General features: G+C 31.1%; 7 protein-coding genes across 8 annotated transcripts; 4 read left to right on the top strand and 3 right to left on the bottom strand.

Annotated features, from left to right (window-relative positions):
- Nucleotides 1-82: 82 nt before the first annotated feature.
- LOC139104245 (lymphoid-specific helicase) lies at nucleotides 83-3,579 on the top strand. The gene is made up of 6 exons (XM_070659610.1): nucleotides 83-537; nucleotides 635-1,221; nucleotides 1,436-2,046; nucleotides 2,164-2,558; nucleotides 2,628-2,877; nucleotides 2,957-3,579. The coding sequence occupies exons 1-6, from the start codon at nucleotides 214-216 to the stop codon at nucleotides 3,037-3,039; spliced, it is 2,250 nt and encodes a 749-aa protein (XP_070515711.1). The 5' UTR covers nucleotides 83-213; the 3' UTR covers nucleotides 3,040-3,579.
- On the bottom strand, nucleotides 3,346-6,985 carry LOC139104242 (SANT and BTB domain regulator of class switch recombination). The gene is made up of 9 exons (XM_070659607.1): nucleotides 6,810-6,985; nucleotides 5,824-6,583; nucleotides 5,308-5,688; nucleotides 4,930-5,196; nucleotides 4,551-4,845; nucleotides 4,204-4,432; nucleotides 3,849-4,110; nucleotides 3,581-3,765; nucleotides 3,346-3,487 (listed from the first exon to the last, which is right to left on the bottom strand). The coding sequence occupies exons 1-9, from the start codon at nucleotides 6,880-6,882 to the stop codon at nucleotides 3,378-3,380; spliced, it is 2,562 nt and encodes an 853-aa protein (XP_070515708.1). The 5' UTR covers nucleotides 6,883-6,985; the 3' UTR covers nucleotides 3,346-3,377.
- On the top strand, nucleotides 6,976-11,715 carry LOC139104253 (uncharacterized). 2 transcript variants are annotated; one of them, XM_070659620.1, is made up of 3 exons: nucleotides 6,976-7,512; nucleotides 7,629-7,754; nucleotides 7,857-11,715. In XM_070659620.1, exons 1-3 carry the CDS (start codon nucleotides 7,159-7,161, stop codon nucleotides 8,103-8,105), a joined length of 729 nt encoding a protein of 242 aa, XP_070515721.1. In that variant the 5' UTR covers nucleotides 6,976-7,158; the 3' UTR covers nucleotides 8,106-11,715. The 2 variants fall into 2 exon arrangements, with proteins under 2 accessions (XP_070515721.1, XP_070515720.1); XM_070659619.1 differs by having other exon boundaries at nucleotides 7,629-11,715.
- LOC139104247 (TWiK family of potassium channels protein 7-like) lies at nucleotides 8,736-11,107 on the bottom strand. Its single transcript, XM_070659613.1, has 7 exons — nucleotides 10,937-11,107; nucleotides 10,164-10,295; nucleotides 9,901-10,090; nucleotides 9,551-9,766; nucleotides 9,287-9,436; nucleotides 9,021-9,222; nucleotides 8,736-8,922 (listed from the first exon to the last, which is right to left on the bottom strand). Exons 1-7 carry the CDS (start codon nucleotides 11,105-11,107, stop codon nucleotides 8,736-8,738), a joined length of 1,248 nt encoding a protein of 415 aa, XP_070515714.1.
- Nucleotides 11,613-13,240, top strand: Shrb (charged multivesicular body protein shrub). The gene is made up of 4 exons (XM_070659621.1): nucleotides 11,613-11,798; nucleotides 12,395-12,572; nucleotides 12,654-12,904; nucleotides 13,035-13,240. Exons 1-4 carry the CDS (start codon nucleotides 11,618-11,620, stop codon nucleotides 13,088-13,090), a joined length of 666 nt encoding a protein of 221 aa, XP_070515722.1. The 5' UTR covers nucleotides 11,613-11,617; the 3' UTR covers nucleotides 13,091-13,240.
- A 111-nt stretch (nucleotides 13,241-13,351) lies between these two features.
- On the bottom strand, nucleotides 13,352-16,491 carry Hlc (putative ATP-dependent RNA helicase DDX56). The gene is made up of 6 exons (XM_070659612.1): nucleotides 16,252-16,491; nucleotides 15,727-16,170; nucleotides 15,388-15,647; nucleotides 15,085-15,277; nucleotides 14,711-15,009; nucleotides 13,352-14,558 (listed from the first exon to the last, which is right to left on the bottom strand). The coding sequence occupies exons 1-6, from the start codon at nucleotides 16,375-16,377 to the stop codon at nucleotides 14,198-14,200; spliced, it is 1,683 nt and encodes a 560-aa protein (XP_070515713.1). The 5' UTR covers nucleotides 16,378-16,491; the 3' UTR covers nucleotides 13,352-14,197.
- Nucleotides 16,492-16,877: 386 nt separating this feature from the next.
- Nucleotides 16,878-19,549, top strand: LOC139103871 (putative cystathionine gamma-lyase 2). Its single transcript, XM_070658953.1, has 8 exons — nucleotides 16,878-17,118; nucleotides 17,632-17,784; nucleotides 17,932-18,219; nucleotides 18,346-18,477; nucleotides 18,548-18,683; nucleotides 18,753-18,905; nucleotides 19,056-19,221; nucleotides 19,298-19,549. Exons 2-8 carry the CDS (start codon nucleotides 17,632-17,634, stop codon nucleotides 19,440-19,442), a joined length of 1,173 nt encoding a protein of 390 aa, XP_070515054.1. The 5' UTR covers nucleotides 16,878-17,118; the 3' UTR covers nucleotides 19,443-19,549.
- The last annotated feature ends 21 nt before the right edge of the window (nucleotides 19,550-19,570 follow it).

Below are 19,570 nucleotides of genomic sequence, written 5' to 3'. Positions count from 1 at the left end.
AAAAACAGGCGCAACGCAATCAGCGTAAATAAACGCGGGAAAGGTCGAACGTGGCTTCAATGTGACAACTGTTGATTGGCCGTGAGCAGAAAAAAGAAGTTTAAAGCGAATAACGAAAAAAAAACCGACGCGATCAGAGTTCGGACTGACATTCGAGCACATTCGAGCACATTTGAGTTCGGAGTTTCATAAAGTCAATTAGTGTGCTACACAATGATTGAATTAGCTAACGATGTCGAGTTCAAAAGTGACCCATTAGTAAAAAATGAGATAACCAAAAGAAAATATCTAAAAGAACTTAAAGCCAAACAGGATGAAGAATACAACGCAGAAGCACAGAAACAGCGATACACACGATTGATGCACTTGTTGAATAAGAGCAAATTTTTTGCATCCCATATTTCAAGTAAGATTGATGATATGGAGAAGAAATTTGAGGAAGAGTATGAGAATTCTGATGATGTCAATGAAAATATACCACCAGTAAGGAAGATGAAAGGTAGAAAGGACAAGTATAAAGATTATGCATATACAGATGTAAGTAATAAAATTTGAATTTTTTAATTTTTATTCCTATCACTTCCATTCCTTTCATTCCTTAACAAAGATAATTTCAAATTCAAACTTTTTATAGGTGAAAAAGGAAATGCAGATCAGAAAAAAGAGGAAGCTGAATGAGAAAGAGAATAAAATGGAATTTTGTAATGATTCAGATGATCAAAACCCAAATGCAATTGACAGTAATTGCTTTACTGTACCAAAATATTTTGTTGGTCAGCTAAGGAACTATCAACTAAAGGGTTTAGAATGGCTAAAATGCCTTTATAAGAATGGTTTGGGTGGAATTCTAGCTGATGAAATGGGACTTGGAAAAACTATACAAGTGATAGCTTTATTTTGTCATCTTATAGAGACACAACAACCTGGGCCTTATTTAATAATTGCACCACTCTCCACTATACCAAATTGGCTTACAGAATTTGAAAAATTTGCTCCTGAGTTACCAGTAGTGTTATTCTATGGTCAAGAAAAAAAGAGACAAGAGCTAAAAAATAAAATTAATATAACACATATTATAAATAATTTTAAGACAAAACCTATTGTGATCACTTCTTATGAAACACCACTGTTTGAAAAAAAATTTATGTGTACTAACAAATGGAGATATGTTGTTGTAGATGAAGGACAAAGGATAAAAAATTACCGATGTCAATTAATTGAGTATGTAGCTGTTAAAAATTGATTACATTAATTAAAAATCAATTATCTTCAACATTCTTTTAAAAATTAATTAAAATGTTAATAAAATAATAAATAATTTAATTAATAAACGCTTAAAATAATATACTTAATTTCCAAAATGACTACTGGTTGTGTGAACTTTTCAATTACTTTGTTCTTAAAATTAAGATTGTGTTAAAATTAATTGTTTTAGGTTGCTGAAAAAAATGCCATCCATGAATAGACTAATATTAACTGGAACTCCACTGCAAAATGACTTATCTGAATTATGGTCTATTTTGAATTTCTTATTACCCGACATTTTCGATGATTTAGATACGTTTGAATCATGGTTTGATGCTAAGGAACTTCATCAGAAGGGCAGTGAAAAAATTTTAAAACAAGAAGAAGAGAAACATGTACTATGGTCGTTACGTGAAATTTTAAAACCATTTATGTTAAGACGGATAAAAACTGAAGTTTGTTTAGATATTCCTCCTAAAAAAGAGATAATTGTTTATGCGCCGTTAACGAAATTGCAACACAATTTATACAATGCGGTACTAAATTACGATATAGAAATGCTAAGCAAAATTGAGAAATCATCGGATATTTTGCCGACTGTAAATGGCGAAAGACCGAAAAGACAATGCATTTTGAGAAAACAGTTAAAAAATGTCCAAAATAAATCTATTAATACAGAATTTCAAGAATTGGATACAATGGATCTTCAGAAGCAAAATAATGTATTAATGTGGAAACAATATACTGATGTTACAGAACGTAACAGAGATTTTCTCATCAATATTAAGTTTGGAAATAGAGGTAAGTGTTATTGTTTTAGCATGATATTTACACCTAATATTCATCTATGTATTGGCTTATATTTATTATTATATTATTTTATTTTATTAAATTATTATTTCTTTATTATTTTTCTAGGAATGATGTATAGAAAGATTGTAAATCATCCATATTTAATTCACTGGCCAAAAGACGGGACGGGTTTACCAGAAGTTGACAATAATTTAATTAGATCTTCTGGCAAACTTTTAGTATTGGATGCTATGCTGGAAGAACTTAAAAAGCAGGGTCACAAAGTTTTACTGTTTTCGACAATGACTATGATTTTAGATGTGATCGAAGATTATCTTACGCTACGAAATTATAATTATGTTAGATTAGACGGTCTTACTAAAATTGAAGCACGAAAAACAAAAATTGATCAATTTAATAACGATCCAGATATGTTCATGTTCCTTATATCAACTAGAGCCGGGGGAGTGGGATTAAATTTAGCGAGCGCCGATACTGTTATTATATACGACAGTGATTGGGTGAGTTAAAATCAATATTTTTTATATCTCTTGATATTCATATTTAATTCATACCTGGTTTTTTAACAGAATCCACAAGTAGATATACAAGCTTCGGCTCGATGCCATAGAATAGGACAAACAAGACCTGTAGTTATTTACAGATTATGCACTAAAGGCACAGTTGATGAAATGATTATAAACCGAGCTGAAGCTAAACGTGTTTTGGAGAAATGTGTTATCTCAAAACTACCAAAATTTCTTGGTAAAGAAAGTTTGCTCGAATTGAAAAAAATAATGTCGTCTAAAGACTACAAAGTTGTAACATCTAAAAACGAAGGTAACGTTTGGCTATCATATTTGATCCTAGTAATTAAAATATGTAAATTTGTTTTATTAATTTTTCTTTATATTTACAGTATTTACCAAAATGGAACTGAAAAATCTACTAGATAGAAGTGATTTGATAATTAATAACTGTGATACACAGAACTCAGAATAACAATATAAACAATGCACAAATTAATATATTATAATTAAAATTTCCTGACAAGCGTTTGTTGATTAAGAAGAAATTTTATTTGATATAATACGACACGTAAATACGTAATTAAAATTTAATTTACTCAACTTGATTTTTATATATAATTTATTCAATTTAGTAAATCATTTTTGTACTTGAAAAATATATTTTGTACTTGAAAAATAAGTTTAAGTCACTTATTCTATTTTTAATTTAATTATTAAACTGATATATGTGAATTACGGCAGTACATTTCTTTTCTATATAAATAATAAATTTTAAGTAGTTTAGATACAATTTTAATCATAGGTAATAAATTAAGATTTATTTGATTTGATACGAATTTTTCCGGTTAAAAAATTTTTATATTTACAAGATTGGGCCAATCGCTCACGAAACTCAGCTTCTAATTTTACATACGTCCCACCTGTTTCATTACAGACATTACCATTTATATACTAACGATAAATATTTGTGTATTTTTTTATTTGATAAATAATATTATATATGAAAAACTTACCAATAGGTTGCTTTATTTTGTAAGTGTGTTGTTGCTTGTTATTAAATTTTGAAAGCAAGCTCTCCGTAGCTGTTCTTTTTGTTAAAAGAGTTATCATTTGAACAGCAGCTTTTTCCTCAAAATCTCTTTGATTATCTTGATTGTGTCTTACATTTAAATTTCCACTCCAACATCTACCGTTGCTTCTAAACAATAAAATCACGTATCAATATTGCTTTATAAAAATATTTTCTATTTCATCATTTTGCTACGATTTGGAATTTATTACTTGTGACTATTCTGTTTTGCTTTAACTATCGTCTTTAACGTGCACAATGCATTGGATTCTTCGCTATAATAAGATTCTTCGTCTACACTACTATCCTCGTACACGGTCCCGCCGTCATCTTCATCATCTTCGTCTGTAATTGAGGAAGTAGGGGACGAAACATCGGTAGTTACAGAAATTCGTCGATAAAGCTTTCGTAAAGACTTTTGTGAATCTTGCGCTTGGAGTAATCGGCGAAATCCTGAACCTCCCCAAATCTTTCCTGTTTTAAAAACATTTTTTTCTACTATGTAGAATTTTATTTTTCATATACGAAAAAACAAAGCATTCATAAATTGATCGATTCATGATTTACCGAGCAGACCAAGTCTCGGTCTCTGTGGCACAAGCTCTATACCGCTCCACCACATTGTATCTTTGCACGCTAATTTGCCTGGACGAAGAGATGGATCGCGTGTTACCAACCGTGTGATTTTTTCTGGGAAAAAGAGCTGAGGTGCTTCTAAATTTATCACTTCTTTATGTGCTGTCAGAACATTCAACATATTTAATTCCTTCTCGCCTCTTACATCAGGTGTGTGTTCCTTAAAAAAATTAAAATTTTTTATCTAGCTATATTTTTGCTATATCTTATGCATATTTTATTCATCGATACTTAAAATTATATTTTATAATGTAATTATAAAAAGTTAAATGAGCAACCTTGTATCTACATCCACCTTGATTTGGTAAAGGTTCAAATTTGTAGGCAGATTGACTGCAACATGGATATCTTCCTAATGGGAATGGCATAGGCCTTTGCTGCTCGTTTACAAAAAATTGTGCCGGTTCTGGGTGATAACAGCACCAACCGATCTGATGTATTGGGAAATAAACGTTGCACTGCTGACAAAACAAAAAATGGCAGTCTCCCCATAATCTCCAATATACTTTACGCCAAGAGCGCAACTCCGATCGCAAGTTAAGGATATAATCGTTCAACGTCCAAGTCGAATCTCTGCAACATTATTTTTTTCATTATTTTTTTATGCGTAATATTTGTGATAAAAAACACAAACGTCGTATCTGCTTTTCAGTGTACCTAACATGTTTACTGTGAACAGTTCCCTTGTTATCAATTTTCATCGCACTCGGAATACAAGGCACAAAATCGGAAATTGTCTGTATAATGTTCTTGCCGCATTTTCCACATTTGAACATTGTAGCCAGTGAACTATAGTGTCCTTTTTTATTATCGGGAGTTGCCTCCACTAGAGACATAATTAACTTGCAAAACAAACGACTCTGAATTTTATCTTTCTTATCTTTTAACATTTCAACGTCTTCGTTAGTAAATAACTCAACTAATCTAAAAATAATTGTAAATATTAATAAGAATAGAAAAAGAAAGAGAAAACTTTAACATATCACGTCGTGTGTAATATAATCAGAATTATGACGATAAAAAAATAAAACATACCTTGTAAGAAGATTATCATCTAAACATGTTAAGATTGTTGAGGTTTTTAAAATATCTGACATATTGTCGTGACAATACTGAAGACAATTTTCTAAAAGTGGTTCCATTTGAAGAAAACAAGCAGATACCATAATCGGAATGACATTATTTGCTTCTAAAACTGGCCATTCTGACTTTTTTATTATGTCTTTCTTTACCCATCTCATCAGCCAGTCGAAAATAATTACGTCACAATGCACGGATATATCTATCTCGTCAAGTTTTTGTCCTGCTGTGACATCAGCAAAGTAACACATTTTTTGTATAAGAAGCTTTTGTGGACATCGAAAATTCTTCCTAATATTTTTATCTTCATCACATACATGAATTTCCACTTCATTGCTACAATAAATATAAAACAAATGTTTATTTATCTGGATTATTAAATAAATTTAATATAAAGTAAATTATACTTTTAATTTATAACACAAAAATTAAAAAATAAAAAAAACATGACACTAGTTAAAAGATACTTACTCCAATGATCTCTTACTAGTTTTATTCTTTTCTTTGTCTCTTTCTTTATGATTTGAGATTTTACTTTCAATTACATTATTTAAAGAAGAACTCTTTTTAACATCCGTAACAGCAGCAGATTTTTTAATAACAGGCTGTGATAAAGCAGACTTTGGGAGCATGTAAGGCAAAACAGAGTCCAGTAAACCTTCATGTAAAATATCTCTCAGATTTTCCTTCATGATTTTTGCTAAACCATGTTCACTCTCATCCAAACATTCCTTAGTTCCTTTCCCTTTTTGATTCTCAATTTGATCACTTAATGATTGATTTATTTCTTTAATACTATCTTCTGTCTTTAGATGTTTATCAGAAGATATCTCCTTTGCAAAGCTGCTGCTATTGTACATGTCAGAAATATTGCTATTACAAGATATTATAGAAGACTGTGAGCTTACCATACTTTCTGAAATACTTGAATTTGCTTCCTTATTTTTTAGCGCTTGCGTTAGTAAGGCTTGTATAGGATCATTGTTCCTGCTTTGCTGTTCTTGAGTATTAGAATTCCAAATGTCATTGACCGCTTTATTATTTTCGCATGTTTCTAGATCCAAATTAATCTTTGCTAACTCTTGCCAGTCAATTTCGCTGTTAGCACTTAATATCGTAGCCAGACCCTCGCAACTGTCGTTAACTTGATACGCAGTTCTCATAAATTCGAAAAACGCGCCAATCGTTAATTTGGAGTGCTTATCTTCTGGGAGGTTTCGTAATCTTTTTGCTAAATTCAAAGTATCCATTATTACTTCTGCTTTGAAATTTTTACAAATCGCGATCACGACAGAACTCAACCCGTTCTAATGCAATTATCATACAAGGCGGAGCAACAAAAATTCGTGTTAACGGCATTAGATGGGAATGAAATCGTCAAAAGACTTCAAAACAAAGGTGCAGCATCCAGTATCTAATTTCGGTGCGATCTAACATACCAGTGGGCCTACATATACCTTCGTTACTCGTCGAGGCACATGCTCTTAATATTGTACTTGCGCTTAATGCATTTATCTTTTCCGATTCCATGTTTTTATAGAACTTTTAAAAGATGAATTTTATATTTGTTGGTTAGATTAGTTGTGTAGGTTGTTCACGTTAGGTAAAGATGGACGACAGGGCGATACTCCGAGTTGCATCGTCCATCTTTATTTAACGCTACATACAAAACGACTTCTATAAGTTCTATATTTCGGTTGCCACGGTCTCTGACGTCACTGGCTTCAGTCTGTGGGTGGCACTTGGTACGCTTGGCAGGTGCATTTGCGCGTTATAAGGTTAAATCGCGTTTGTTTCTTCAGAAAAATGAGAAAATCGTTGTCGAATAATGCAGCATATGGTCGGCCGTACGGCGCGAGACACATGTACAATTGGAAAACTCACGAAAATGTGAACAATAAGGATTATCAGTTTGCTGAAAGTAACAGCTATCAGCGTTTTTCCGCAAACGATGGAGGATCGCAGTCCTGCGACAATTTCATCCCTTTGAACGCGAATACGCCGACGACGCAGCGTGAAAAGTATAATTTTTCTAATCGGCATAGTCCTACCGGACGCGGAAGCCCAAGTGGTGGATGGCATAACAACTATAGGAATAATTATGCTACGCCAAGACCACAAAAGCATCATTTCAATCAGGCCTATGGACAAAAAAGAAAAGTATGTACATGACAGAATAAAAGATTACATCAAGCAATGGAGATATTATTTTTATATTGCACAGTAGCATTTGGCTAATAACATAAACTCCTTGACTTGATTTTATTCATTTTTAGAATTTTTATAAGCAGAGGCAAGTTAACCTTTTAGCCTATGTGGATGTAAATTCTTTTCTGGAAGATCCCTGGGAAGAATTAGTTCAGAAATTAAATGATTCGCAAGACACAAGTAAAAGTGAGGAGGTTAGTAATAAATCTGTATTTAATTCAGAATTATTTGACAACAACTTGACAGACAAATCTGAAAATAAGTTGTTGATGGATACAAATGTGAATGACTTACAGTGCAGTCCAGAAGATAATAAATGTTCCATAAGTGTGAGTTCTGAAACACAAAATGCAAATCTTGGTCAGATATCAAAAGTCAGTAGTTCAGTAGAATTGGAAAGTAGTGATATCTGTTCCAGTCAAGATAAATTAGAAAATTTGCAAGATAAAAGTACACATAGCATTAGTGAGAACTGTAAAGCCATGCAAGAGAAAAATATTTATTTGAATACACTGTTAATAGATAATAATCAAAAGGATGTATAATGATAAAGACATTATGAAAATGCATTACAGTACATGAATGTACTTTTGTATATACTGTGGTACTTTGAGATGTAGATATTACATATAAGTATGTACTATCAATTTTTTAAAAAGTAATTATGATGTATAGATAATTACAATATGTCATCATGCAGATTATATTTTCACAATTTGGCTGTGAAAAATGTATATTATTAGATTTGACTGAAAAAATAAAAAATAGAATTTAAATTAGGTAATTATATGTGCAATGTTTTATTGTACTTATTATATTTAAGTATGTAAAAGATAAATCTTAGTAAATATCAATTTCACGTTGATAGGTTAAGTTATTATTTAGGAAAATTTAGTTGTGAAAAATTATGCTAAGTATGAAATATTATATAAAAAAAATTTAAGTTCATATTTTTTTTTTTAAGCTGTCAATATTTGAAATTTATTTCAATCGATCATTTTATTATGATTAAATCTAATTAGGATATATTAATATTATCATATAAATAACAAGTATAATTAATAATATTTTTTACAATGCTTGACTTACATATTTTTTATCGATATGAAATAAATTTATGTGTAAAGATATTAAATGATTTTAATTATATTAAGGATATATCCTTAAAAATTTAATCAAACACTAGACTCGTATACGATAACTTGCACGATCGGTTTTTTAGGCGGTAACATTGTCACAGATGCAGCAATGTCGCGTAACACTGCCTCCACAGCTTCCTCCCAATCTTGATCCTTCGTGATACTTCGATCGATAGAAGCAGACCACTTTAAACGTGGCATAGATATAATCGTTAATACTTTTCTAAAACATACAATTTTTGTAAAAAAAAAAAAAACCATGGCACTCTTAACATATTTACGTATGGTATAATGTTCCACAAAAAATAGAGAAATATAAACCGTAGATCAGAGTGTAACGCCGACATATCACCGCCCGCTTGTTCGCAGAGTTTTTTGAGAGTCTCAGCCAATGGGCCACTTAATCTTTGCAATCTTTTCCAAGACTGAGCGTATTGTCGTCTGACTAGCTCGATAATCGTGCTCGTTAATGCCAGGCCAATTAAAATGTACAAGGTACATAATAAAGTGTACTTTGGTTTTTCTGAATGATAAAAGAAAAAAATAGTAATTGCTTTTATTCAACGTTTTGCAAAATTTATACTTACTCGGGACAAGATCGCCGAAACCTATAGTAGTCATTGTTACAAAGCAAAAATAAAATCCATCAAAAAAATTCCAATCGTCCTCCCACAACATAAACATACCGGCACCACAAGCGAGATACAAAAAAAGCAGCACGATAGCGGCGCAGGCACCTGTAAAACAAATTATCAGATTAAGAAACTGTTGGGTGGCTGTAAATAAGAGAATATCTCGAGACTGTCTCGATTGCTATAGTCAAATAAATTAATTAAATTTATATAACTTACCGAGCGAACGTTGACCAGTTATATTTGTTGGAAAACATGAAAGCTTTGCACGAAACGGAAATTTTAATTTTGTCATCAGTGCAACGTGTGTTACTGCGGTCGCAAATAGCTTTCCCCAGTCAGCAATTACTATTAAAGTAAGAGGTATGCCGATAAAAGCGAAAAAAATGCAGAAAATCCTTCCCCAATTGGTCGAAGGCACAACATTGCCATATCCTGTCAAATAAAATTCGATGTAAAATAAAAAAAAAAAATTCCATAATAAAAAAAAAAGGGAAATGTTCAATTTTTAAAATAAAAATGTGACCTTTTATCTACATTAATTTAATCTAATAATTAGGACTGAGTACCGATTGTTGTGAGAACAGTACTAGCGAAGAAAACCGCTTGAAAGATGTTCCATCTCTCGGTCACGACAGGTGTCGATTCCGATTTGGAACAATTATCTTGATCACTTATATCTGCCACGAAACTAATTAAGAGACCAGCCTCCGCTGCTTCCTGAACTGTTTCCTCATAATTACGTAACTTCATTCTTATCTGAAAAACATTAAATGTTAGAGACAACAATGAATAGAAAGCATTTATGTTTTTATGTCATAAAGTTTTTTACCAAGGTACGCAAATTGAACACGTCCGTATTGTTAGAAATTGCTTCTATAAAACGGCATCGTTGCACACGTAACGTCGCGCGCAAACGCTCGAGACGTTTGAGTTCCGCTGGAAGTTCGATTTGTTGAAAAATCTGAAACACATTCAAGTTAAAAAAAAAAAAATTTGTTACGCTTACGTTATGTAGATTAAAATTGTATGTACGTCGTGTTATTGACCTTCAACTATTAATTTTTTAACAGCTAGTACAGTCAACTTTTTTATTTCTCCTCATTTTCACCAAACCACGAACATTATATGTGATGTTAGTATTTCTGTTGGATTTTATTGAAGACATTAGTACGTCAGTAGTAAAATATATATATATATATATTTTAGCTCTCTTCCTGTGGAGCTGTACCGATTAGAGCACCGCTAAAAATAAAAGTACGATTCAGCAATCCGTTCGTTATTGTACAGAATCTAAATATTTATGGCACATCGAGAACATTTAACTCCGCGTTGGAAATCTTGGCGTTTCTCAAACGAGAATTGGCATGATCATAAGTTTGTGGACTTGAAACAATACCGACACCTTTTTTTTTTTTTTTTTTTTTTTTTTCGTTGTACGATTTAATTAATTAATATATATATATGTAACACACCAGTTTCACGAGCTTCCATCAAAATTAAAATTAAGTAATTAAATACAATGGTTACATGCTTTTAATCGTTATATCATCGTGCAAATATATATTTTAGATTCGAAAAGTGCTCCTTCGTCACAGAACTCACCAGCCCGCCGATCGCGGTGTAAAGCATCAAAGTGATCAACAAGCCTACGTGACCGCCGATTGACTTAATCTTCCGTAATGTTTCATTCTTTATAAATCGCTTTATGTTCGCCTCAGATGATTTTGTCGCGCCGGTCTCGACTGATGAATTATACTTGTTATCGTCTGTCATCGCGACCGTTCCTTTTTTCGAGAGACCTAAGCGCGCCGACTGTTTGGAAAAGACTGCGTGCTTTGTCCCGCGATTCTTCGTTCATGAACAGAACCGATATGCATTTCAAAACCGCGACGGTCCGCGAATTACGGCAGAAATCGACGTGATAACAATCCGCGATGAGAAATTTATAAAATTTATTTTATTCCGAAGAAGAAGAAAAAAAAAGAAAGCAACGCGAGTAGAGCGCGACAAACAGATTCTTCGACCAATCAGATTTTCCGTTGCGTGCTTAGCTATAGGTCGGGCCGAAAAGTTAGTGCACACTTATTGCACTAGGTAGCGATAGTCTATGCTATTCGGTGAGCTCTTCGAAAACGAACGAACCTGTGTTGAGTCAATCGCCAAAAGAATATGGCGACAGTGATTTCGTAGCAGTAAATTCATTTTTTGATTGCGATATCGGAGGGCTGGTGTTCATTATCGTGCGAGCAAAAGTATCTTAAGTATTTAATAAATCGCGACGCGATGAGCTTCTTTAGCAAGGTCTTCGGCGGTAAGAAGGAGCCGGCTGCTCCTTCTACGGCCGAGGCGATTCAGAAGCTACGCGAGACGGAAGATATGTTGATAAAAAAGCAGGAGTTCCTGGAGAGCAAAATAGACAACGAAGTATTGATAGCGAAAAAGAATGCATCGAAGAATAAGCGAGGTAATATATGTATATATATACTTGTATAAATTGCGTGTACTTTTTAATCTTTGTACTTCAAATCTAATTTTTCGAATTTAATTTTGGAGCATTTGTTCACCATTCCATTGTCATTCTATTGTCGACTTTATACCTACACGGTACACGTTTTTAAATAATTTATGTTTGGCATAGTTTAACGTACAATTTTAATAATACCATTTAACTTTGTTTTCCTTTTTATTTTTGAATTAGAAGAATTGGTTCAGAATTTATTTTATGCATTATATCTTATTTCTTTCAGTATAACAAGGAAAAGATGAGCTCTGTACACTAGTGCACCCCCAATTTATAAAGAAAAAATTTCTAGTTCTTATAATATATTTATGCAGCTTAATTAAATACATAAAAAACAGAAATCTTTGCTTTTTAACATATTTAAGTGTTTATTTCACATCCTATTCTTTTTATTTTGTATTAAAAAAATTTTGTAACATACTAGAATTCCAATTAGCATATAATAAAATCTGCTGACAAATTGTTAACACATTATTATATCTTGTAATATGATTTAATTTTTATATCTTTTTTTGTATCTAATTTAATGTATCTTTTAGCTGCCATACAGGCATTAAAAAGGAAAAAACGATATGAAAAGCAGTTACAACAAATTGATGGCACATTATCTACAATTGAGATGCAAAGGGAAGCACTGGAGAGTGCAAATACAAATACTGCTGTTCTCACAACTATGAAAGGTGCTGCAGATGCAATGAAGGCTGCACATCAACATATGTAAGATTTTTTGACTTTATAATTACATTAAATAATTTTATGTTAACATATAATTATATTTTTGTTATATTTGTTCTATAGGGATGTTGACCAAGTACATGATATGATGGATGACATAGCAGAACAACAAGATGTTGCTAAAGAAATTTCAGATGCTATATCTAATCCAGTAGCATTTGGTCAAGATGTTGACGATGATGAGTTGGAAAAAGAGTTAGAAGAACTTCAACAAGAACAACTTGATAAAGAATTACTTGGTATTGATACAACGACGGACGAATTACCGGCAGTACCAACTGCAGTTCCCGTTGCGCCAAGCAAAACTCGCACAAGTAATTATTCTCATAACAATTTTCTATGTATTTGAAAAATAAGTAGTGTTGAAGCATAAAAGCATTATTATATTTTAAAACCCTGATAAGGTCTCGAAAGAAAAATAAAATATTGAAATTTTATTTATAGAAGCTAAACCAGAAGAAGATGATGACTTGAAAGAATTAGAAGCATGGGCATCATAAGGCATTGGCAAAATCAAAGTAAAGTGTTATTTGGTTAAATGTAAAATGTATATTATTATCACTGTGCGTAAAAGTACTATGCCTGCGGTAAATAATTACATATTTTAAGTCAACATTATTAAGCTTCTTAAATATAGATTTTAAATGAAATTATTGGAGTTAATGTTTAAATTTAAGTAAAGATTATATTACTTGTATTTTTATGCTGTGGTAAATATTAATAACGAATAGAATAACAAGTAAAAGTTGCTTGCAAAATGATAGAGAGAAAAGAAGTAGTATATTTTATACTTACAGTAAATATACTGCTAATTAATAAATATACAAAATTTAGGAGGCAATGATAAATTCATATATATACATACTAAAATCTATACAAAATTATAAATTATGTAAAAAATATAAAATAATTCTTGTATTGTACACAAGAAGAAAATAGACTGTAAGGGAATATATTATTATTTCTCTGAAAAAACTTTTCGTTATTGTACATACGCATAATAATTTAAGAATCTTTAAATTATTAAACACACATGGCTTTCTAATATTTGTATAAAAATATTTACTATAAATAAATTTCATAAAGATCTCTAAAGTATAAATTTTAAAATTTATGGCTGATATTTGTAATCTGTTTTTATTTTCAAGATTATTTTAATTTTTACGTGGTCACAAGTCATTTACAGAGATCGTAAAATATAATATTTTGCTAACAAAATTTTATTAATTTAAATTTATGTTTAGATTTCTAACAATGAATGCAGCAAAGTGACTATTGTGTTGTACGTATGTAGTAATACATGTATTTGCCTAATTCATTTTAGAATGTATATTATTAGCTAACATTGTAACATAGAAAACAAAAATTAAAAATGCCAATAACTATTACTACTTACATTTTTAATATCTATTTTATATTGTCACGAATTTACTATCGATTAATATTATATCCGAGATGTAAATATATGGGCGCACGATTAAATTACCGTTTTTGTTTGATTGTAATGTTTAGCATAATAATAGATAAGGAGAACGTTTTGTTTCAAGCAACATAGATAAATATGAATTTTTAATGGTCGATTAAAATTTTTTTTAAATTATTTTTATTTATTTATTTGGTATCTGTAAACTTATCAATGGATTTGAAGCACGAGCTAAGTGTCTCGATTTAGCACTCGTTGCTCCCGACGACACTGCGTTTCTATCAAATTTTCTTTTTCTCCTATTTACTCCCATGATTTTTTTTAAAGTGGGTGGTATTATATATTCGGGAACGTCTTTTAAATGTGGTTGCAATTTGACAGTATGCAATGTCTTGTCTTGGCGCAACAATTTCAAATCGCGAGGATTATCTTCAAAGTAACTTTTTAATTTTTCACAATTTATAACTTCCTGTTTAATTTCTTTCAATCGTGCTTCTCGAACAGCAATTCTTGTAACAGCTTTCCAGGCATCTCTTGCACGATATCTAAAATTATTATAATTTTGTAAATAAAATTAATCAGCATTGAAAATAATTCGATAGAGTAAAATAAAAGATACAATTGGAAGAAGGTATTCTTCTACAAGAAATTCTATCCTTAGAAGCTGTAACGAAATAAAAAATTGAGTTATTCATACCGAAAACCTTCCACTTCTTCTAATTTAAACTGATATGTTTTAAATAGATTTTCACAATTATAAGTATTCTTTAATTCCTTTTCTATTTCTTCCATCACTGGCCTCTCTCTATTAGCCACAAAACTAAGAACTGTTCCCTGATTTTTTCCGCGAGCGGTGCGTCCTGCCCTGTGTACGTAAGAATTAAAATCCAATGGGAAGTCAAAATTAATCACGTTGGACACAAATTGAAAGTCAATACCGCGTGCTACACCCGACTCTTTGTCTTTTTTTCGCTTGCTCGGTTTCGTTTTTATTACCTGTGATTAAAAAAGAAACAGAATTAACAATATAAATAAAATAAAGCACAATTTTTTATTATGCTATATTTTCACCTCATCTAATATTTTTTCATCCGATGCTATTATAATGTCATAAGTGCCATTGTTGAATTGTGACACTGCTCTACATCTCGAGGTTGCTGGTAATTCAGAATTTAAAACACAAGTCGGAATACCGAACTGTTCTAAGAATAATTTCAATTTGTAGCATCTATCTACAGTGTGTACAAAGATTATAGACTTTCCCCTATAAAATAAAAAAATATTTAATAAATCTATAATTATAATAATTGACAAATATTATTTTCTATAAAAAAAATAAATATTGAATAAATGAATATATTTGTGAAAAATTACCTAATTAAATGTAATTTTAATAAAGTATATAAAATAGCAGCTTTATCATTCTCTTCTGCAGCCAAAGTATAATGAGTTAATTGCATAGGAGGAGCTAAAGGTGGTTCTTCTAACTTTAAAGTTGCAGGATTGTGCAAAATTAATTTCTTTAAAGTTAAAACATCTTCTGATAATGTGGCAGATGCCAAAACTGCTTGATATGCTGTTGGTAGGTATGCTAGCACAGCTTTTATATCTTTTTCATATCCAAATGAAAATAGCTGTAATAATTAATATATTAAACAGCAATTCAACTAAATTTATTACACAATACTTACAAATTCTGTGATAAGTACATACCAGATCAGCCTCATCAATTATTAATGTACTAAGGCTATGTTTTAACATTACATTTTTTGCTTTTAAATGCTGTAATAATCGACCTGGTGTGACCACAACAATATCTGGCATTTCGTTTAGCAAAACTTTTTGTGCATTCAAATCTATTTGTGGACTAAGATCAATTACTTTTACTTCCCTACAGCATTTTATTGTTAAGCTTTCAATAACATCATGAATTTGCTTGCATAATTCCTTGCTGGGTGCAACAATTACACTCTTAACTTCTTGTCTTTTTTGTGTTCGTTTGTTAATTAATATTTTCTGAATAAGTGGTATTACAAAAGCAGCTGTTTTGCCTGAACCTGTACGAGCCCTGATTAAAAGATCCTTCCCTTCTAATAATAGAGGTATTGCTTTCTCTTGTATTAATGTAGGTTCTACCCAGCCTAGTTTTGTGATAGCCTATAAAATTAATTTTTCACGTATCACGTGTATACTGAATATATAATTTATGGATTTTAGAATTTATTGAATTACTCTTACCTTTAGTATTCTATCATCTAACTCAAACTCATGAAAGTTTGTCAACTTTGATTTAATTTCTTCATTCGATTTTACACTGCTTGTAAATGTTTGCGATTTTGATTCAATTTTGTTTTGTAATTCCATAATTTTTAACTTTATTACTTTAGCTGAACTATCTCTCAAATATAACACACGTGCTTACATATACGATGGCACGTCGATGTTATAGATCTTTCTAACCTGTCTCTCTCCGTATTTGCGACGACGGTAGCGCCGGGACCGAAATATTCCGTTTACCAAGTGGTCCCGGCGCTACCGTCGTCGCAAATACAGAGAGAGACAGATTAAAAAGATCGAAAACATATACGTGCTATCGTATATGAACAGATGATCGGAGATATCAATAGATAAATGAACAACAAGTCCAATATTTTAAAATACAATTAAATTAAATACGGCAAAATTAAATTAAATTAAATTAAATTAAATTAAATACGGCAAATTTAAATTAAATACGGTAAAATTAAATCTAAAAAAATTAAATTAAATTAAATTACATACAATAAAATAAAATTAGAATAAAAGTAAAATAAAGAAAAATAAAACAAAATTAAGTAAAATATGGAATAATATAAATAAAATATTCTAAATTTGCCAGTAGTACTGATGAGTAGCGACTCGTAACAGATTTTATTGAAACCAAAAATTTATTTTGTTAATAAACTTGGGAAGAATGGGAGGATTGAAAAGTTGGGAGTGTTGGAACAACTATTTCTACCAGCGCGGATTAACTTTTATCTCATTGATTAGTTTAACTTACGACGACGATCTCCAAGAAAGTTCTCCCTACTTTGTGTTATTGCAAGTAATCGCTGTTTCATCATCGTAAGTTTAATACAAAAAAAATTTTTTTTCCTTACGGTTACATTTTTTTTGCATTAACTGTTATATTACAGATGTGACGAGAGTAAAAAAGTAATTGTAAATATCGTATTAAAGTACCAAAAAATTGCATTTAATTCCGCCGAAAGAGAACTGAAAAATATTAAATAAACAAGCGCTTTAATTTTTGAAAATAAGATTAATTACTTTTTTTTCTAGCACTTTGTATAAGTTATAATTTAATGACTAAAGCACTGAAATTAAATTTTTTAATGATTTAAAGATTATCATGTATTTATGTGTTCTTTTATCTTGCATGAATGCTTCGTCATTTATCAAATTACAAGTCATGCAATTTATAATAATATACATGCATTTAATTCTTCTTTGTTTATTGCGATTAAATAAATTTAATATAAGAAATAAATGATCTAAATTATATATTTTTTAAAATACTATTAATATATTAATAACAAAGAAATAAATTATCTTTAATTGATAATTTTTAACAAACAGATGGCTTCAAACGAAGAGACTTTAAATGGAAAAAATTTTGCCACAATAGCAATTCATGCAGGGCAAAACCCACAGCAATGGAAACATCTCTCTGTTGTACCACCTCTAATTATGTCTGCCACTTATCAACAATATGGTCCAGGGGATCATACAGTAAATTTAATCATAATTGCTTACCTCTTACTCAATCATTATCAGTTACAGCTGACACAGCACAATTGAATCTATAGCTATTAATGATAAAGTTATATTTAACTTTTAAGATATTGAAAAATTAATGTAATAACGTTTCGATTTTAGGGATACATCTACAGCAGAGCTGGCAATCCTACACGTAGCGTCCTGGAAACATGCCTAGCTGCTATAGAAAACGCCAAACATGGTATTTGCTTCTCTTCCGGATTGGGTACTACGACTGCAATTGCAGGTTTATTGCAAGCAGGTGATCATATTATTGCGGGAGATGATCTCTATGGTGGGACTAATCGTAATATACAGAGATGCATGAGCAAACAAGGCATGACATATACCTTCGTTGATACGACAAACGTGCAGAATGTCGTAGACGCCTTACGACCGAATACAAAGGTCTGAAATTATTTAATTATATTAATTATAATTAAATATCTTGCACTTTAAACCGATTATTGTATTATTTTAATATTACATAAATTAATTAATTATTTTTTGGCATTATAATTCGTTTTGCCGTAGATGGTATGGCTAGAAACTCCAACAAACCCTTTGTTAAAAGTCACAGATATCAAAGCGGTGGCTGATTGCTTGAAATCTCGTCCGGACATTATATTAGTAGTCGATAATAGTTTTCTTACGTGCTATTATCAAGTAAGTTCAATTATAAGTATTAAATCTAATAGAATATGAAACTAATAATTTTATTACGTATTTAAAACAGAAACCCCTCGAGCTTGGCGCACATATATCGATGTATTCGTTGTCAAAATATGTTAATGGTCATACTGATGTTATTATGGGCGCCGCGATTACATTACGAGATGATCTCGCGGAAAAATTACGATTCATACAAAAAGGTGAATTAAAGAAAATTCTTGCGATACGTGTACTCGAAAGGGTTTGATATATGTTCTTATTTTATCTAGTCATGGGTATCGTCCCATCGCCATTTGATTGTATGATGGTTAATCGTGGTGTGAAAACTCTCGAACTCAGAATGCAGAAACATATGACTAATGGTTTGGCCGTCGCTAAATTTCTCGAGTCTCACCCATGTGTCGAACAAGTATTCCATCCATGTACGTACATGTATTTATTTTATACGTGATTTTAAAGCATGCATTTATTATCTCTTGCATACTTTAATGATCTATAATTAATGTAGCAATAATTTATGCAATGATGAAACACAAATAAGATGAGATGCACAAATACGTTATACGTTATAGATCTTCCATCACACCAACAATATGACATTTCTCTTAAACAAACATCAGGGCATAGCGGAATGGTATCTTTCTATTTGAAAGGAGATTCTACACGTTTTTTGCAAGCATTGAAAGTTTTTACGTTAGCTGGGTCTTTGGGCGGCTTTCAGTCATTGGCTGCATTGCCGTGAGTTATTTAAATATATACATATATGTACGGATATATTAACAAATATATTTTTAACACATTTACTGTTATTCAGATGCATAATGACGCATTCAGCCGTGCCGGAAAAAATGCGAGAAGAATTGGGTATAACTGATAAATTAATTCGGCTATCTGTTGGTCTTGAAGCCGAACAGGATATCGTAGCCGACTTAAAACAAGCATTGGAAGCTTCCCAATAAATTAACAAACATGATTACACAACTCAAAATAAATAAATATATTCGCAGATATTCTAACTTGTATAATAATTGTACTATAAATAATTAATTAATATTAAATTGCTACATTTTTACTTTTTAATATTTAG

Source organism: Cardiocondyla obscurior, linkage group LG07 (assembly GCF_019399895.1).
Source record: "Cardiocondyla obscurior isolate alpha-2009 linkage group LG07, Cobs3.1, whole genome shotgun sequence".
In the NCBI taxonomy this organism is placed as follows: domain Eukaryota; kingdom Metazoa; phylum Arthropoda; class Insecta; order Hymenoptera; family Formicidae; genus Cardiocondyla; species Cardiocondyla obscurior.
The sequence above is the reverse complement of the archived record's forward strand: the minus strand, read 5'-3'. Positions and strand labels throughout refer to the sequence as shown.

Coding starts and splice junctions, on each gene's coding strand:
- LOC139104245 (XM_070659610.1), top strand. CDS start 214: ATGATTGAATTAGCTAACGATGTCGAGTTCAAAAGTGACCCATTAGTA. Junction 538..634: donor AAGATTATGCATATACAGAT/GTAAGTAATAAA, acceptor AACTTTTTATAG/GTGAAAAAGGAAATGCAGAT. Junction 1,222..1,435: donor TACCGATGTCAATTAATTGA/GTATGTAGCTGT, acceptor TAATTGTTTTAG/GTTGCTGAAAAAAATGCCAT.
- LOC139104242 (XM_070659607.1), bottom strand. CDS start 6,882: ATGGAATCGGAAAAGATAAATGCATTAAGCGCAAGTACAATATTAAGA. Junction 5,197..5,307: donor GATGATAATCTTCTTACAAG/GTATGTTTTATT, acceptor AATTATTTTTAG/ATTAGTTGAGTTATTTACTA. Junction 3,766..3,848: donor GCAAAACAGAATAGTCACAA/GTAATAAATTCC, acceptor TTTATTGTTTAG/AAGCAACGGTAGATGTTGGA.
- LOC139104253 (XM_070659619.1), top strand. CDS start 7,159: ATGAGAAAATCGTTGTCGAATAATGCAGCATATGGTCGGCCGTACGGC. Junction 7,513..7,628: donor CCTATGGACAAAAAAGAAAA/GTATGTACATGA, acceptor ATTCATTTTTAG/AATTTTTATAAGCAGAGGCA.
- LOC139104247 (XM_070659613.1), bottom strand. CDS start 11,107: ATGACAGACGATAACAAGTATAATTCATCAGTCGAGACCGGCGCGACA. Junction 10,296..10,936: donor ACACCGCGATCGGCGGGCTG/GTGAGTTCTGTG, acceptor AATGTGTTTCAG/ATTTTTCAACAAATCGAACT. Junction 9,767..9,900: donor TACTGTTCTCACAACAATCG/GTACTCAGTCCT, acceptor TTTATTTGACAG/GATATGGCAATGTTGTGCCT.
- Shrb (XM_070659621.1), top strand. CDS start 11,618: ATGAGCTTCTTTAGCAAGGTCTTCGGCGGTAAGAAGGAGCCGGCTGCT. Junction 11,799..12,394: donor TGCATCGAAGAATAAGCGAG/GTAATATATGTA, acceptor TGTATCTTTTAG/CTGCCATACAGGCATTAAAA. Junction 12,905..13,034: donor GCCAAGCAAAACTCGCACAA/GTAATTATTCTC, acceptor TTTTATTTATAG/AAGCTAAACCAGAAGAAGAT.
- Hlc (XM_070659612.1), bottom strand. CDS start 16,377: ATGGAATTACAAAACAAAATTGAATCAAAATCGCAAACATTTACAAGC. Junction 15,278..15,387: donor TTAAAATTACATTTAATTAG/GTAATTTTTCAC, acceptor TTTATTTTATAG/GGGAAAGTCTATAATCTTTG. Junction 15,010..15,084: donor ATGAAAAAATATTAGATGAG/GTGAAAATATAG, acceptor TTTTAATCACAG/GTAATAAAAACGAAACCGAG.
- LOC139103871 (XM_070658953.1), top strand. CDS start 17,632: ATGGCTTCAAACGAAGAGACTTTAAATGGAAAAAATTTTGCCACAATA. Junction 17,785..17,931: donor ATGGTCCAGGGGATCATACA/GTAAATTTAATC, acceptor TTTCGATTTTAG/GGATACATCTACAGCAGAGC. Junction 19,222..19,297: donor CAGTCATTGGCTGCATTGCC/GTGAGTTATTTA, acceptor ACTGTTATTCAG/ATGCATAATGACGCATTCAG.